This window comes from Gobius niger, assembly GCF_951799975.1.
Source record: "Gobius niger genome assembly, chromosome: 22".
NCBI lineage: Eukaryota > Metazoa > Chordata > Actinopteri > Gobiiformes > Gobiidae > Gobius > Gobius niger.
The window spans coordinates 14,336,015-14,353,072 of NC_136873.1; the positions used below are offsets into that span (position 1 = coordinate 14,336,015).

The following is a 17,058-nucleotide window of genomic DNA, read 5'->3' on the forward strand; positions in this document are numbered from 1 at the left end:
CTTTCTCTGCCTTCCACGCCTGTACTCATCGTCATTTGCTCACGTTTAGTCAAAAAACATCGGCCTTTCATTTCATTTCCCATCCCACGTCGCTTTATTTTGCGTTGTAGGTGCAGTATAGCGTGAAGTCAGATGCACGGTATCCCTCCGCCGCCGCCACAGCTGTGAGGAAGCGAAGGGAGTTGCTTTCACTGGGCGCTCCATTTTAATACAGTGACACGGTTTTTTGCTTGCATACTTTTCCACACGAAATATTAATGTGTTTGTGTTGCTGCCGGATGAATTGAACTGTGTTTTAGCGGTGGCACCAATTAATGGGTGGCGTCAACGCGCGGGGATCAGCACCATGGACAGCTGCCAGGTCACAGGTTACCCCCTAATGACAAAGCACAAATTGGGCAGGAGAAAATAGCGGATTGATTTATTGTTATTTTTTTTTTTATTATTATTATTCCTCAACGTGTTTCATGCATAGTTGTACTTTACGATTCTAAACTTTTTTTTTTCTTATTTAATTTTTTATCCCCATTAAAACAGAGGAGCCCAAGAGATAAACATGTCAAAATAAATGTACAATTATTATTATTATTATTATTGTTATTTCTATTACTATAAATAAAAACAATTGGAAAAAAATAAAGAAAATAAAGGGAATTTATTCAACACAATCAAAAAAACGTTTTGTTTTCATTATTGCTGTGGTATGTTGTTAACTTGTTCTCTAATCTTGCTCTCCATGCTTGCACCAAGAAAAACAGGCAAAAAAGAACAATTAAACTAACTAAATGAGAATATACTTCCGCACGAAATTCATTGTTTAGTGAGATTTTACACGTTTGTGACAGGACACGTTGCTAGCATATGGGCTAACTCAGGTGGCTAGCTTGGGTTGGACATCGCTTTTTTTCTCTTTCGTGTCAGCCATATCGGCAAAAAAATCTTTTGTTTAGCTCGAATAACGGGCACAATAAACGAGTGGAAATGTGATCTGGGTGTTCCTGTATTTCCCATGAGCGAAGGGCAGGGCGAAAGAGCGACGTGAATGAAAGGAAAGACGAACCCGGAAGTGCCGCATGCTTTGTCAACCGTTGGCATTGCAGGAACCAAGGATTGATTTTATTATTTTTTGTTTTTGTTTTATTGGTGTAATATCTGAATTTAAAGATGTAGTGTTGTGAAGTCAATAAAAATAAAATTAAAAAAAATGAGATGAAAAAAAAGTGCACATGACGATCAGCTGATGCGTGTCACATGACGTCGCTCGCTTCGCTCGTGACAGGAAAAAAGTTTGAGCAAAGATGGCAGCGTCTCTGTGGCCAAACCGAGCGACTTTTATCGCGGTTTTGTGCGTATTTTCGAGCACGGGGGCTTTGGCATCGCACGTACCGCTTTTGATATGGTCATCCGACAGGTAATGCTTGAAGAAATGCGGACAGTTTGACAGTTAAATGCCGTTTGTGAAGTTGCTGCTAAACATATGCTAATGCTAACAGGCACAGTGTCTGAATGCGTTCGTCTATTTAAACGTACATGACAGTAAATGTTACAGAGTTGTGTAGCCTAGCTGCATTTAATTTGTCAAAGCAGGTTGTATGTACTTTTTAGGGGCTTCTAGCACACATTTAAAGTCCAATATTTATTGATATTGCACTATCTTATTCAGGAAGTATCCATATCCGCCTGGTTTTTCTTATGTTATGTTAATTTATGGTACTGAGATACATTGTTTTTATTGTTGGGAAAAATCCAGAGGCGTTTGGTACTAGTACTTGTCACTTCTGCTTGAGTATTATTGTAATGAAGTATCTTTACTCTTACTTGAGTAAAAAACGTTACTTGTGCTACTGTGAGTAAATATTTAAGTTACAGAGTTTTAAGTCGACCTAAAATATTATGTAGTTTCGTTTTTGTGCACCTTTTTTGTCAGAAATTCCTATGTTTTTTTTAAATACATTGTCATGGTATTGTCTTTGGCAATAGCTGTTCGGGAATGTGATGTCATATCGCTAAGCATTATGGGATTGGCAGCAATTGTAAACTAATGGAGATTTTAAAAGTTAAAATACTGGTTCACTTTAAAACACTCACCACAGTGAGTTAGATGTATTTACCAGTAACTCCTCAGCTAACGGAGTTGTTCCACGGCTTTTTTTCTCCACTTTTTACACCGTTTTTAGCTAATGTTAGTCAGTGGAAATGTATGCTAACCGCTACAAAGATGGCAGATCTCCATGGTAACTGTGGAATTTCCCGAACCCTATAGTAGGATTTTCCACATAATTAGAATAATAATTGTGTTTCCCATAATGTATGTCACAACTGAAACATGAATCAGACTATTAAGCTCAGTTCCAGTTGCTCTCAAGTTTTCTCCAAGTACATTTTACTTTTACTAGAGTATTTATTCACTATTCACTGTGAGTTACTATTTTTTACTCGTACTTGAGTAACGAGGTTCCCGTGTGGCCTTAGAAAGCATTAATTCGATTCAAACGGGCATCAAATCTAAATGTATGGGAAAACTGTGACATTGCTCAAAATGTTTTAACAAAGAAGTTAATAAAAATACCAAAATGATGGTCTAAAACATAGTCCGCTGCAGTTTTTTAGCTGAAATTTACCACATTTTTGTCTCTATATCAAAAGAAATGAAGGAAATTGACCACAGACATACTACTGAACGTTCAAAAGCAGCACAAATATGACTTGGAGCAGTGGAAGGGTCGGCCGTTGTTGTAGGCTCTGAATGCTTAAATGTTAGCATGTGATTTTAGCTTTAATTTATTCATATTTTCCCCCAAACTAGTACTAATGTATTGCAGTTGGGGGAATGAGCGTAGAATAACCAATAGTAAAGAAAAGACTGTTATACTATGGAATATTTAACATCAATTCAGCTTTATTTTAGACTCAAATGAAGGTCCATAAGAAACATTTATTTATATATATCTTGTTCTTGCCTCAAATGTATCCTGTATACTAACATGCATATTTTGTGTTTTCTTGTGCAGTTTGCCGCCTGTTGCGCCTCCAGCCGCTGGGCACATCACCTCCAGCTCCGAGCTCAGTGCCTTCCTCAGTTCTGCCTTAAGCTCCGGAGCCCACACAGTCCTGCTCTTTCTACAGGACAAAGTGAGACAATTCAATCATTTGTACTTTCCTTTGTTACTTTTCTGCGCTTGCATTGTGTCTTCTTCTCATTTTGACCTCATTAATTAGATTTAAAACTGCGTTATGACAGTGAAATAGTGCTTTGCAAAATGTTCAAGTAAAAAATGAGGATATAATTCCGAAGGGGAGGGCGCTGTTGTTAGAAAAAAAAAATTCCCATGTGATGTAAACCTATTCTTACCCTGGTGTGACAATGTGTTGGCATGACTTCCCGTTTTTCACAGTTCCCCTGCAAAATCTTCCCTGTTCAATGCAGTAGTAGTTGAAGTAGTAGTTGTAGTAGGAGGACGAGTGTAGTATTTTCTTGATGGCGCTTTATGTCCCAAAGAAAATTGTAATGCATTTGCGTTGGGGGATTCAGAACACTAGATTGTCCTTGGCTTGGATCCCCTTCAAACTGGAAAACACAAAGTTCTAAATAAATAGAATGGAAGTACTGATGCGTTTTTGTGCCTGAATTATTTCCATGTCCATGTAGAAATTTATAATACACGTGACTGTAGAGCAGGGGTGCCCAAACTTTTTGTCTCCGAGGGCCAAAATGAAAAAGTGCCTGTGGGTCACGGGCCAAACACGAAACATATAACTGCAAATAATAAAAGTTACTTTATTTTCTTTTTTCAATCTATGCAATTAACCTCTTGACTCCCGTCTGAACCGAGAGGATCTTTTTCCTCACGCCATCAGATTTTTTTTCCATCATTTTTTTGTTGGGTATTCAACTCATTTTTGTAACTTTTATGTCATTATTTTGTTATTTTTTTGTCACATTTTTGGTATTTTTTTGTCAATTTCTTGTGACATTTTTGTGACATTTTTGCCACTTTTTCATCAATTTTTCGTCACTTTTTTGTCAATGTTTACTCACTTTTTTGTCACATTTCCATCATTGTTTTCGTCTCAGTTTTGTTGCTTTTTTCCAGAAGCTTTTGGATTGGGGTAAAGTCAAACTGGAGAAAATGTGCTCGGGAGTTAAGGGGTTGACATGCTACAAAAGCCTAGTTTTAGTAGAACAAAATCAATTATTGTAGCAATATAGAGCGAAATGGAAACAACAGCACCACCTGTACCTGCAGCACCTACAGTGACTTTAGCTCATTCATTTCTCTAAGTCAAAGAAAATGCCATATTATATCATTTTGAAAGTGTCAGTTCAGCATAAATTCTTTTATAAGTCATAGATGTCAACGATTTTTGCAAAAAAAAGTTGGAAAAATGGGAAAGTTGATGCTACGACGCTCTGTGATTGATAAACACCAAAATGGAATAGTTTTTGAAATATAACTGACCTTGCAACACATGAGTTACCGCATTTTGAGGGACTATTTTCTAGCAGATCACTCCGCTGCTGTGTAGTTTAGTCACAAAGCTGCTGCTGCTCAAATATAAGTTCTTTTAAATGCAAAATGGTGAAAAAAATATTCAGTCAACACACATTTATATGGGTAGTCTGGTGTTATAAGTTATAAGCTACTAGTTACCATAGACATGCACTAGCCTAGCCTAGCCTAGAACTAGCCTATCACCACTAAACTCTTCAAATATAAAGACTGCATGAATAAAAAAATAAAAAAAAACATCTCAAGCTACCAACAATACTCTGGATAACTAGGAAATGAGGCCCTATGTGAAAAATCCTGAAATTTCCCTTTAAGACCTGCAGTCTGAACGTAGCCCATGTGTCCAAAAAATGAGATCAGCTGACGACCTGAACGACCAGGTTGTTCCATCAGCGGATTTCTTCTTTCCTGATGACACAGACATATTCCAGGATTCATGGGTCTTACATTGTTGAGTGGATCAGGGAGCATTAGATGGATTTGACCACCACAGAGTTTAGATTTGAACCCCATTGAGAATCTTTGGGACGTGCTGGAGAAGGCCTTGTCACACTCTTCCATCATCAATTTGATATCGCAGAAGCTTATTGAAACAATTCCACAATTATCAGACAGTTTACTTATACCTTTATTTTCTTTTATCTCAACAGTTAAGCCAAGACGACTTCACACGTTACGGGGGAGTGTTCGGTAACAAAGAGGACAGTGCCTTTAAAAACATCGAGGTAAATCTTAAGCTTTTAAAGAATCCACACATTCACCGTTTTATTCTGACTATTTCACCTTTGTCCGCTGCTCCAGGCGGCTCTCCAGTCGCACTCGGTCGTGTTCCCGGCGCTGGAGTGGACCGGCTCCCCCGCGGTGCCCGCGCTGCTCGAGGAGAAGCTCGGAGTGTCGCCCGCCCTCGTGGCTCCGGAGACTTTCCCCGAGCTGCAAATGGACTCCTCTGTCAACAACCTGTTTCTCCTCAATATGCCGTACTGCAGCCAAGACAAGCCCTGCAGGGAGACGCTGAGGGAGAACGGTGAGTCCTACAAGACTCTGCTCTTTTTCTGCTGTAAACTAGTGTATATACACTGCATTAACAATTATTATGCAAATTGTATTCCAGTGTCATAAAGGTAAGAACTAAATTAACTCATGGATGATATTGTGTCTCTTTGATCTTTGAATCACTGACATCAATCTCAGACACCTGTGATAATTGTCAGGCAAGGTTTATGCACAGCTGCAGCCTCTGGAAAGTTCTCTTAATCTGATGTATTTGTCTGGCAGAAACCGTCCTCATTGTGCCTTTATCTGCACAAACCCATGTGTGCTCTGAATCTGCAACAAATCTCTTAATAGTACGATGATGATGACAGTATGAAGTACTTTAGTGAAATATCAAAGGTTTTCATACCCAGTCGAAGGCAGTCAACTATTTCATGCTTTTCATCAGCAGAGAGATCCTTTTTCTCTCCTATATTGCTTGAAAATGATGGTCTGCTTAATAATGACTGACTTACCTGACAAACTAATCATCACTGGAGTCTGAGATTGATGTCAGTGATTCAAAGAGCCCTGAGACACAATACCATCCATGAGTTTACTTTTTTTTACCCTTTGAAATACAATTTGCATAGTAATTGTTAACGCAGTGTAGTCTTAAACCATGGCTCATTAAACGGGGGGAGCAGGTATTATGCAAAGTCTACTTTTTAGAGCTTTTTACCATGTTATAATGTTTGTCCTCTCATAAACTAAACCGACCTGGAGTTGTGTTTTTGAACTACTCGCATATCTTTTGAGTAATCTTTGAACCTTCTCCAGGCGACGGCTCCCTAAAAGCTCCGCCTGAGGGACCTATGTATCCAGGAAACGCTTCCCTCACCTCTCGATCTTCTGCTAAGCTTAATCCTTTCATCGTGTAGTAAAACACTTACCATAGCTTCACTACAACCACACAGTCTTGAAAGGAGAACATGGAAAAATGTGTCTTTGTCTCCTTTGTTTCCTCGGGTCATTTAAAAGTATTACATTACATTGATTTGTGTTCCAGATGAAACTATTGGACAAGTTCTGAAAACTCTGGAGGACAAAAAAGTGCCATATACCGCCTTATTCACCGGAGTGCAACCATCACGGGTAAGATAGATGATGACACATGGTAGGGCTGCTCGATTATTGAAAAAATAATAATCACGATTATTTTTGTCATAATTGAAATCACGATTATTCAAACGATTATTTGTTGCCTTTAAAAAAAATCCATCAAAAAAGTGACAAAAATCCAGCAAAAAAGTGACAAAAATGCATCAAAAAAATGACAAAAATCCATAAAAAAAAAGACAAAAATCCACCAAAAAAGTGACAAAAATCCATCAAAAAAATGACAAAAATCCATCAAAAAAGTGACAAAAATCCATAAAAAAAATGACAAAAATCCAGCAAAAAAATGACAAAAATCCAGCAAAAAAATGACAAAAATCCAGCAAAAAAATGACAAAAATCCATCAACAAAATGACAAAAATCCATCAAAAAAGTGACAAAAATCCATCGAAAAAGTGACAAAAATCCATAAAAAAAAATTGCAAAAATCCATCAACAAAATGACAAAAATCCATCAACAAAATGACAAATATCCATCAAAAAAGTGACAAAAATCCATCAAAAAAGGGACAAAAATCCATCAAAAAAGGGACAAAAATCCATCAAAAAAAGGACAAAAATCCAGCAGAAAAAAAGACAAAAATCCATCAAAAAATTGACAAAAATCCATCAAAAAAATTGCTAAAATCCATAAAAAAAAGTGACAAAAATAAAAAAAATTACAAATTTGAAAAAAAAATAATAAAAAAATAAAAATATGAAAAAAAAAAATAGCGATTTTTTGCGATTATGCTAATTTTGTAATAGTTTACTGTTGTAATCGAAATCGTAATCGAATTTCGATTAATTGCGCAGCCCTAACACATGGTACACATTTGAAACATTTGGACCTGGTATTTTGTGAAGTCTCTTACTAAGCCGTGTGGATCACAGGTTATTGCAGAGCTCTCTCTCTCCAAGCCCGTGGGCCGGTCCCTGCTCCAGGCCCCTGCCCCTGCACAGGTGGCCCCCCCGATCATGTTCAACGTCTCGGGCAACCCCTGCATCATGCTGTGGGCTCAGAACCTCAACGTGAGCTTCACAGGGACTGAAAGCTGGACAGACCTGGCCCAACAAACTCCCGATCTGACCGGGTCCTTTTGCAACGCCTCCCACTCTTTGTAAGAACGCTCACAGTTACTACATGCTCTGCTTAAACGGGTTGTTGTGCTTTCTACTGTCTATATAGTCAACACCATCTTACATTTACTCTTTATGTAGCATTTCCAATCATTTCTCCTTGTTTTATTCCCCTCCTGATTCATAATGTCATGGAGAAAAGTCAGTTTGGGTACAAGAGGTACAGGACTTCATTCCTAAAGGAGAGGCCACTCGCCAGAAGTTGGAATTTCTCTCCGGGATTCAGCCAAAGTAGTGTTTCTCTGCGACTGTCTCTTGATGGATGTTTGGTGAACCTTGACCAGAACCAAAGTGGATTAACTTATACAACCAACGCGAGTCCCATGATAAAAACACCAGACCAGAGCGATGAGTCAATCAAAACGCGTGTTAGCCATTTATGAAGCTGTGTTGTGAAGTGACTTTACTTTTTGCTGTGGTATTTATATTTTTACTGTTGTATGAGCGGAAAATACCTCCAGAAAATACTTATATTTATATACTATATAAATATAAATACTATATATATAAAACAGAGGCTATTCAGCTGCAGTTTTGGCTGAAATTTACACAAAAAAAATGCTCAAAAGTTGCCAGTTTTGTCCAGTTCTCTTTCCTCTGTTTGATGAAATGTTTGCAAATCTTAAAGGGGGGGTATTATGTAAAATGGACTTTTTCAAGCTTTACATCATGTTATTATGTCATTCCCTCATTAAAAACATGCCTGAAGTGTTACCTTGGCACATTCACGTATTTTTGAGTGATCTGTAAAAACTCTGATGGCGGCCATTTTAGGGATAGGTTTGGCCTGAGTCCTCCTAGGAACGCCCCCACCTCCTGGAGACGCCTCCGAGCTTTCGTCACCAGCCGAGTAACCAACCACTGCTCCTCAGCAGAACCCCCTCCCCACTGATGCCACAGACAGAGTGTGGAGGGGGCGTGTCGGAAAGGCTCAGAGGTTCTTAAAGAGACAGACGCCTATTTCAAGACATTCACTACAGCCATTTTGAGAGAGACATTTTATACAAGGCAGTTATTCTAATTTACTGCATTTACAGACCAACAGAAGGTTTGGTCATCATTGTAGTGTGATATAGACTGGTGCTATGTGATTGGAAAAAGCATAATACCCCCTCTTAAATAAATTAAATATGCACTGATTCTTTTTTTCGGCATTTGTGGCATTAAAATATGTATATAGGCATTAAAAAGTATTATATTTGACTTGCTTCTGCCTCTATAAACCCTGATATTGTATGTGGTAGATTTCTTGAACTGATTTCTGCTTTTGTCCAAGGCTCTGACTCAGACCTTTATATTCATCATCAGTGTGCCTCAGTCTGTTTGTTGCATTTTTCACATTAAATGCAGTTTTTTTTACAGTTCTATTCCGATGCACTCACCCTTTGTTGATTTTATGTTTTTATTTGTCCAGACTTGCCCTGACCTACACCGGAGGCATAACTCTGAGGTAAGTCAAACACAACCTCTAAAACAAATATGTACGTACTGGTGCAAAAGGAATCATAAATACTGCATGTACTCATCTCTCCGTGTGGCAGCTTCTTCATGAGCCAGCGTTTTTACCCGGTCTCGGCCCGTCCCTGGTTCACGCTGGACTCTGTGCAGCTGCGGCAGAACGCTGTGACCGTGTCCTTCTCCAGCCGCCTCGTCTCGGCTCCGGCTGAATACTCCTACCACTGTGGGTCCGTCAACAGCTTCAGGGACGCCCTGCTCACCCCGATCAACACCACCAACAACTGGAGGGTCAACTTCATCGACTTCCAGGTGCGAGAAACGGGCTGGTCATGTTCCCCTTTATATACTTTTGTAATGCTTTTAAAAAGGTCTATTTTAAAAACCTTTTGTAGGCCTGGTGTAGACCTGCTTTGATCTTGATCTCAGGACAACAGGGATTAAATTAAGATTGGTTCAATACTCCATTGCATGTTTTGCTTAAGAATTAGCCAGCTTGTCGTTGAGGTTTCCTTTTATGTTCATTTTACTTCATATGTCTGGTAGGTTAAGTCTTTACACATTCAGGCTGCGCTGTTTTTAGCTGTTCAGCGCCAACAATCCAGACCATTTTTCATGATATTTGTAGCACCACAGCGTATTCTGAGTTATAGCTGTGGAGACTCTTAAGCTCTCTGTGGTGAAACAGTTTAACTGTTTAAATGTTTAAATCTCAACTGTTTCGACCTTTCCATGTGTCGGGTTTACGGCTGTTCGCTGCGCAACACCACACGCTCGAAAAGAAACATATGAAATGTCCAGATCGTGACTTTTCACAAGTTTTTGATCGTCATTTATTTCACTTCTGTACATCACAGAGCTCCCAAAATCACACATGGCACTCAATGTGTTGCGATATAATAAATGCTTAGATTTTTTGCAATACAACAAATATTGTATCCAGGCATTAACAAGAATTATTGACAAGGGACGGAAAAAAACAGTTGCATTTCTAATTGAATTAAACAAGTGAACTACTAGTTACCGATTCATTATGTTTTTAACACACAAACACTCGTGGCTAGATCTCAGGTCTTTATCTTTAATGTGTTATATGGTTTTGTTTTCACACACTTCACTGTGATTGATTAAATTCACTTCCTCAGAGCCTGGAGTGGGTAGGAACGGTAGACTTTCCTCAAACTGTGTAAACCCTGCTGGTGTGGAAAGTTTGAGAACCCATTACTCTTGTTTCCCCTTTTCCTAGACACAAAAAGCTGTTGAGTTTAAGAGAATCAATAATAAATAATCTTTTCCACTCCATATTTGCGCCTCTAAACTCCAAGCAAGATGTTTTTACCGCAGTTGTCATTGCAATCTGGTTTTGTTCAGCTTCACGACCCGACATTAAGAACTCTTCTTAACCTTGTGACTTTCCCAGATCCAAGGCTTCAGTCTGAACAACGGCACAAACTTCTCCTACGCGAGCGACTGCGCGGGCTTCTTCACGCCCGGCATCTGGATGGGCCTGCTGACGGCGCTGCTGATGCTCTGGATCTTTGTGTACGGACTCCACATGATCCTGCAGCTCAACACCATGGACCGCTTCGACGACCCCAAAGGACCCTGCATCTCCGTGCCTCAGACCGAGTGACGAGCCTCACCCACTCACTCGCTCAACCTGCAAAAAAACAAAACCATATGAAGATAGGGCTGCACGATATTATTATATTACATTAAATTATGTTATATTACAGACAGGCTTCCATTCTGATATTCAATAACTGTGTCAAATTTTGAAAAAAAGGACAAATCAGGACAAAAACGAAGCTAAATCATGGAAAAACTGAACTTTGGTACATTTTCAAGTTTCAATCGGCTTGTTGCACAATGTGGCTACGCTAGTTCCTCTGAGGTGAAGCTGTGGGCGCTAGTACTTCCTGTTCGTATTCATTTCCATTAAGATTAGCTCAGACCAGTGAGTTCCTGGTAGAAATATTTCCATAGACGAGATGTTTATAAGGATCGGGGAGTTTGTCTTGAAGCTAAAGGCTAATTTAACCTCTTAACTCCCGCCTGAACCGAGAGGATCTTTTTCCTCACGTCATCACATTTTTTTTCCCATCATTTTTGTCACTTTTTTGTCATTTTTTGGTCACGTTTTTGTAATTTTTTCGTCAATTTTTTGTCAATTTCTTGTGACATTTTTGTGACATTTTTGCCACTTTTTCATCAATTTTTCATCCCTTTTTTGTCAATTTTTTATCACATTTTTGCCATTTTTTTGTCAAATTTTTGTCAATTTTTTGTAATTCTTTCGTCAATTTTTTGTCAATTTCTTGTCACATTTTGTCACATTTTTTGTAATTTTTTGGGTCATTTTTCGTCATTTTTGTGACATTTTTATGACATTTTTGTGACATTTTTGCCACATTTCCATCATTGTTTTCGTCGAGAAAACGTGCTCGGTTCAGGTGGGAGTTAAGGGGTTAATGCATTACACAACTTGAAATAGTGCCTTTATATATATTCTTTTATAGCATGTTAGCCTTTAGCTTCAAGACAAACTATCAATCCTTTATGATCACAGGCGTCTCCTCTGAACTCGTTACATCATGACCTCACCGCCCACAACATAATCTTTAGAAAATATGATTATTATTCCAGGAAAAGAAAACAGACAGGAAGTCCAGGCGCTCACACCTTCAGGTCAGAGGAACTAGCATAGCCACACCGTGCAACAAGCCAATTTTAGTTATAAGCTGTGTTTGAAAAGAATATATTCACTGCCTCACCAAAACAAAAGGTCACTCGCTCTGACATAGGGCCGGACGAACCCTCAGCTCCAACAAAAACAAATGTTTCCCTCCAGTTTCATTCCATTGTCTCGTCCAAAGTCCAAAACCGAGCGCTGTTTCTGCCAAAGAAAACCTGACGATTATAAAGTCCAGTGACGATTATTGAGATTTGGATTAAATTTCGATTAATTGTCCAGCCCTGACTCTAATATTTCGTTGATCTGCCTTAAGATTTGAAAACAGTCGCTGTGTTGTTGTTTCAATGAGCTTCTGCAATGTCAAAAGATCCAGTGTTGCATTTTTCACCAAGATCTTTAAGGCTGGGTACTGATATTTTGGTACTGGCACTTTAACAATACTTGGTTTACAATACAGATGCCTGAACGATACTTTTTCAACACCTATACTAAAATATTTCTCATCTAAAAACAGAAAACAGAGCAATAATGTTGCACACTGAGCTTTTTTAGTGACAGTGACAGATTTTAGAACAGTTCTGAGCTCCTTCTACACATTAGGACACGGCTGGAACATGTAGGGGGAGGAAAATACTTAATTTAAACATTTTTAAACTCCGTATAGTCCCTTTTAAATCTCATATTTGGCCGCCTTTAGTCGACATCTCCATGGAGACGAGCTGGAGACGTCCCGCTCCCTGTGAAGTTGCAAGTCATATCTTAGCAGGGGGTGAGCCGTTCACAGCAAACACACACGTTTGTTTGGTCATTTTTTTGATATTTTTTAATTATAAAGAATATCTGGAATAAAATGCTTGTATTTTATTCTATGCATAGGTTGAAATTTGACTCGGTGTGGCTTTAAATTTGTATCATTGATTTGAGCTGGAACAACCACTTCCTTTAATGCAGCATCGACCAACAGCATCAAAACTCAGTCTCTAAAGATATACTAATTCAATACTTCTGTTTTTTCAATACCAGTAGTACCTAAACTTTATTTTAGATACCATACTGGCATCATTTAACTGTACCCAGCCCTAAGGATCTTGTATTGATGATGGGCGAGTGTTAGAGAATTAACAATGGCTTTCGAGAGGATGGATGAAGAATAGGCAGCAGTCTGCAGATGTTTATTCACCATCGGTGCAGGACCCGGACACATGAACTCGAGACATTGCGCTAGTCCTACCATTCAAGTCTGTCTATGCTTCCACAGAAAAGGGATAAATACCTTTTCTGTGATAAAGCAAGCATTCAGTGGCTGAGAGTGAGCGCCTGAGCACCACAGTCAAGGCTGTGACAGAGATAGGACGACTGTACACACTACAAAAAGTAAATATCAAGCATTGGCTTAAATGACTTGAATTGAGGAAATGTATCTTGTTTTGAGCGGTTTTCACTCATTTAGACACTTTTTCCTGATCGGACCGAGTTTACTTTGCTTGTTTGAGGACATTTCAGACCAGTTCTAGGGTAAATCTCGCTTGAAATAAGAAAGTAAAATTGCCAATGAGATAAGACCAATTTTCTTACCCCATTGGCAAAGAAAATTACCTGAAATAAGGACGAAATGTATCGAAACGAGTCAGAAACATCTCAGAACAAGTGAAATAATCCAGGACAAATGCCCAAGAACTTCTTAAACAGTCAAAACAACAAAAAATTGGATTATTATGCTCAAATTGAGATGTTTATACTGATCTAGTTAATTACTTTTTGCAGTGAAGAAATCTATTGACAGAATAACACACTGCAAAAAGTAATTAACTAGATCAGTATAAACATCTCAATTTGAGCATAATAATCCAATTTTTAGTTGTTTTGACTGGTTAAGAAGTTCTTGGGCATTTGTCCTGGATTATTTCACTTGTTCTGAGATGTTTCTGACTCATTTCAATACATTTCCTTCTTATTTCAGGTAATTTTCTTTGCCAATGGGGTAAGAAAAACGGTCTTTTCTCATTGGCAATTTTACTTTCTTATTTCAAGCGAGATTTACCCTAGAACTGGTCTGAAATGTCCTCAAACAAGCAAAGTAAACTTGGTCCGATCAGGAAAAGTGTCTAAATGAGTGAAAACCGCTCAAAACAAGATACATTTCCTCAATTCAAGTCATTTAAGACTTGATATTTACTTTTCGCAGTGCATTATCTTATAACATTCTTTGGGCACATACTTTTACTGAACCGGACCAACTGTAGGGACCCCAGATCAGAGCAGTTTGTTAAATCCACATGGTGACTTTTATTTTTGGTCAGGCAGTGTGTCCGTCAGATGGAAGACCACAGGGATTTTTTCACAAAACATAACTTCGTGCAGCACTAACAAGAGTTTTTGTTTTCTGTGTGGCCATTTTTATCCCCCAAGTTTGCTTTGCAGTCCATGGACTTCTCAAACAACACCTAATTAACTGCAGTTCAAGCGTTTCATGGATTAAACCAGGACTTAACCAGGACTGTCAGTGATTCCTGTAGATTTTTTTTTTTGGCTCCCTCGTGTCAGTGCGTGGGGGGCCGAGATTGGCAGATGCCCTTCTCCAGGCCGTTTCATTTTCAGTCCACTTAAAATTCATAATCATCGCTCCGGTGTTTGGAAGTCCTGGCTAAAGCATATTCTATTTCTCTGTGCCAAAGTTTAGCACAAGAAAAAAACTTTACTTGGAAGAATCATAATCGTTTCTTCACGCAAATCCGAAAAGACGGCGCATTTCCTGACAAATTTTAGCAAAAATGAATTGTTATCTTTGAGGCAATATCATTTCTTTCCTGTGCAGTTTTGTTCACTTGCCAAAATGTCTGTGTTTTTTTTTTTTTTTTGGCAGAAATATTTCCGTGCCACTCGTAATATTCCTAAAGCAATTTGCACTGTTTACCACAGGAAGCCTTTATCTTTTGTGTGATTGTTGAAAATGCTGTAGGACAATTCCAGACCTCTTAAACTGTAATTTAAAGCAGTACTAAGTAACTCTTCCCCCTAGAGGCCATAAGCGCAACTGCAGGTGTAGTAGCAAGTTACGATTTCTTAACTTATTAATTGTCTTGGAGAGTAAATACTACGCTGACAGGAAAGGCGAAGGGAGAGAGGGTTACTGTGCATTCAAATATACAATGGAAATATTTTTTTTCACTCACACTTTGCTGTAAATACTGTTTAAAGTGACGTTAGCCCGCAGTTAGCTTTGCCAGTTAGCATGTTAGCTTCTTCTTCGTGATTCCGTTAGTGTGTATTGCTTTCTCAGGACCCATGGTTTTCTGTCCAGAGACACCAGGGGGAGATGAAAGACCCAATCATCCCATAAACACTTGTACTATCCCCACAGGGACTACGGGAAGGATTTATTAAGGTAAACACGTTACTTAGTACTGCTTTAATACTACTTCGAAGTGCCTGTATATTGTGTTCTGTTTGAAAACTGCAAGAAAGGAATATAAGCGTCGTGATCTGAGTGGCTTTGACTAGTACGCGATGAATTAAAAGTGTTGTCTTTGAGTCAAATCTCTAGAGACCAACAAAAAGTGAATTATGCGCAAGACAAACCCACTCAAATCGAGAATTATGAACGGCTTTTCAGCAGTTTGCATTTTTAGTTCACTCCTCTCGATCTCCAAGTGCCACTTTTTCATGGACAGGGAAAAGTTTGCTGAGCTTAAAAATGTGTGATTTCAAAATGCCAATAAAAGTTAAGTTATTACAGAATGTGGTCAATGTTTTATCTACGCCGCGCTGTAGTTGTTAAGTAACACGTGAAGGCAATAATCCGTGTACCTTGGTTGACCTGGATTCAGAAGAAAAAAAAGTTTGGGTGTAATTGATTGACTGCGGAACACATCAAAACGTTCGGCAATTTCAGGTTTTTCCGCAATCGGACGGAATTCGGACGATTTCTCCCGCTGACTTATAATGGGGCTTCTGCAAATTCACAGATCCTGCAGTTTTTTTCCACAGTTTTTGCAATTTCTGCGGTTTGTGCTTGTTCAGCTTCCGCAGCTTGTCGGTTTTCAGAAAATTTCCGCCTTCTGCAGTTTTCAAGTTTTTCTCTACGGGATCGGGAATTCTGCCATTCATTTGTATGTGGAATTCTGCCCATTCATTTTAATAGGACTTCAGGTACTTTCAGGTCTTTCAGCCATTTCTGCAGCTTCAAATACTTCTGCAGTTTCAAATACTTCTGCAGTTTCAAATACTTCTGCAGTTTCAAATACTTCCGCAGTTTCAAATACTTCCGCAGTTTCAAATGCTTCCACAGTTTCATATACTTCTGCAGTTTCAAGATTTTTAGCAGTTTCAAGGATGGGGACAAAGACCCGGATCAAGACCCAGACCGAAACCCAGCTAAACTACAGAAGCCAGGCCACCAGCAATATAATACAACTATATAGGGATTTTCACAATAAAAGCACTATAATATAACTATATAGGGATTTACACTACAATGCCACACCAAATTCAGTCTTGTATTTATCAGATATTCTGTACTCATCACAGTACGCCATGCCATTCCAACGGCCTATTAACTGTACGACGAGGCAGCGTCATCCTGTTAATGCTACATGTGCGCATGATATCGATGGTGACACTGTTTGCAGCAGTTGGCTGTTCGTAGTGATTTTACAATCTAAAAGCCATAAAAAAAATAGCATAAACTCCAGTCAACATGGTGGCCTATGCATTTGACCACAGCGTGTCGCTGTTGAAAACACTGCGCCATAAATGCAGAGCTGAACTTTACGCATATTCAGGATTCCTCTTAACAGGTTTGATATTAATGGTGAAGAGATGATGCTTGCATGGGGTCTCTGGCTAAAAAGTCATCTGCACAAATAGCCCACATTCCAGTGGCGTTTGTACAACAGCGACACGCTGTGGTCAAATGCAGAGGCCACCATGTTGACTGGAGTTTATGCTATTTTATGGCTTTTAGATCGTAAAATCTCCAGACCATTAACTATTAACCATAACCATGTCCTAATCTCAACACATAAAATGCTGAAATGTTTTAGATCTTGTAACACTTTTTATTTATCTGAAAACAATGCCTTATTTTATTTTACTCTTAATTTATATATATATATATAAAATCAGTG

General features: G+C 38.8%; 1 protein-coding gene across 1 annotated transcript; it reads left to right on the top strand.

Annotated features, from left to right (window-relative positions):
• The first annotated feature begins 1,281 nt into the window (after window positions 1-1,281).
• LOC306981727 (V-type proton ATPase subunit S1-like) lies at window positions 1,282-10,918 on the top strand. Its single transcript, XM_079581369.1, has 9 exons — window positions 1,282-1,411; window positions 3,012-3,132; window positions 5,162-5,236; window positions 5,313-5,535; window positions 6,553-6,638; window positions 7,537-7,763; window positions 9,197-9,232; window positions 9,324-9,549; window positions 10,658-10,918. The coding sequence occupies exons 1-9, from the start codon at window positions 1,299-1,301 to the stop codon at window positions 10,868-10,870; spliced, it is 1,320 nt and encodes a 439-aa protein (XP_079437495.1). The 5' UTR covers window positions 1,282-1,298; the 3' UTR covers window positions 10,871-10,918.
• The last annotated feature ends 6,140 nt before the right edge of the window (window positions 10,919-17,058 follow it).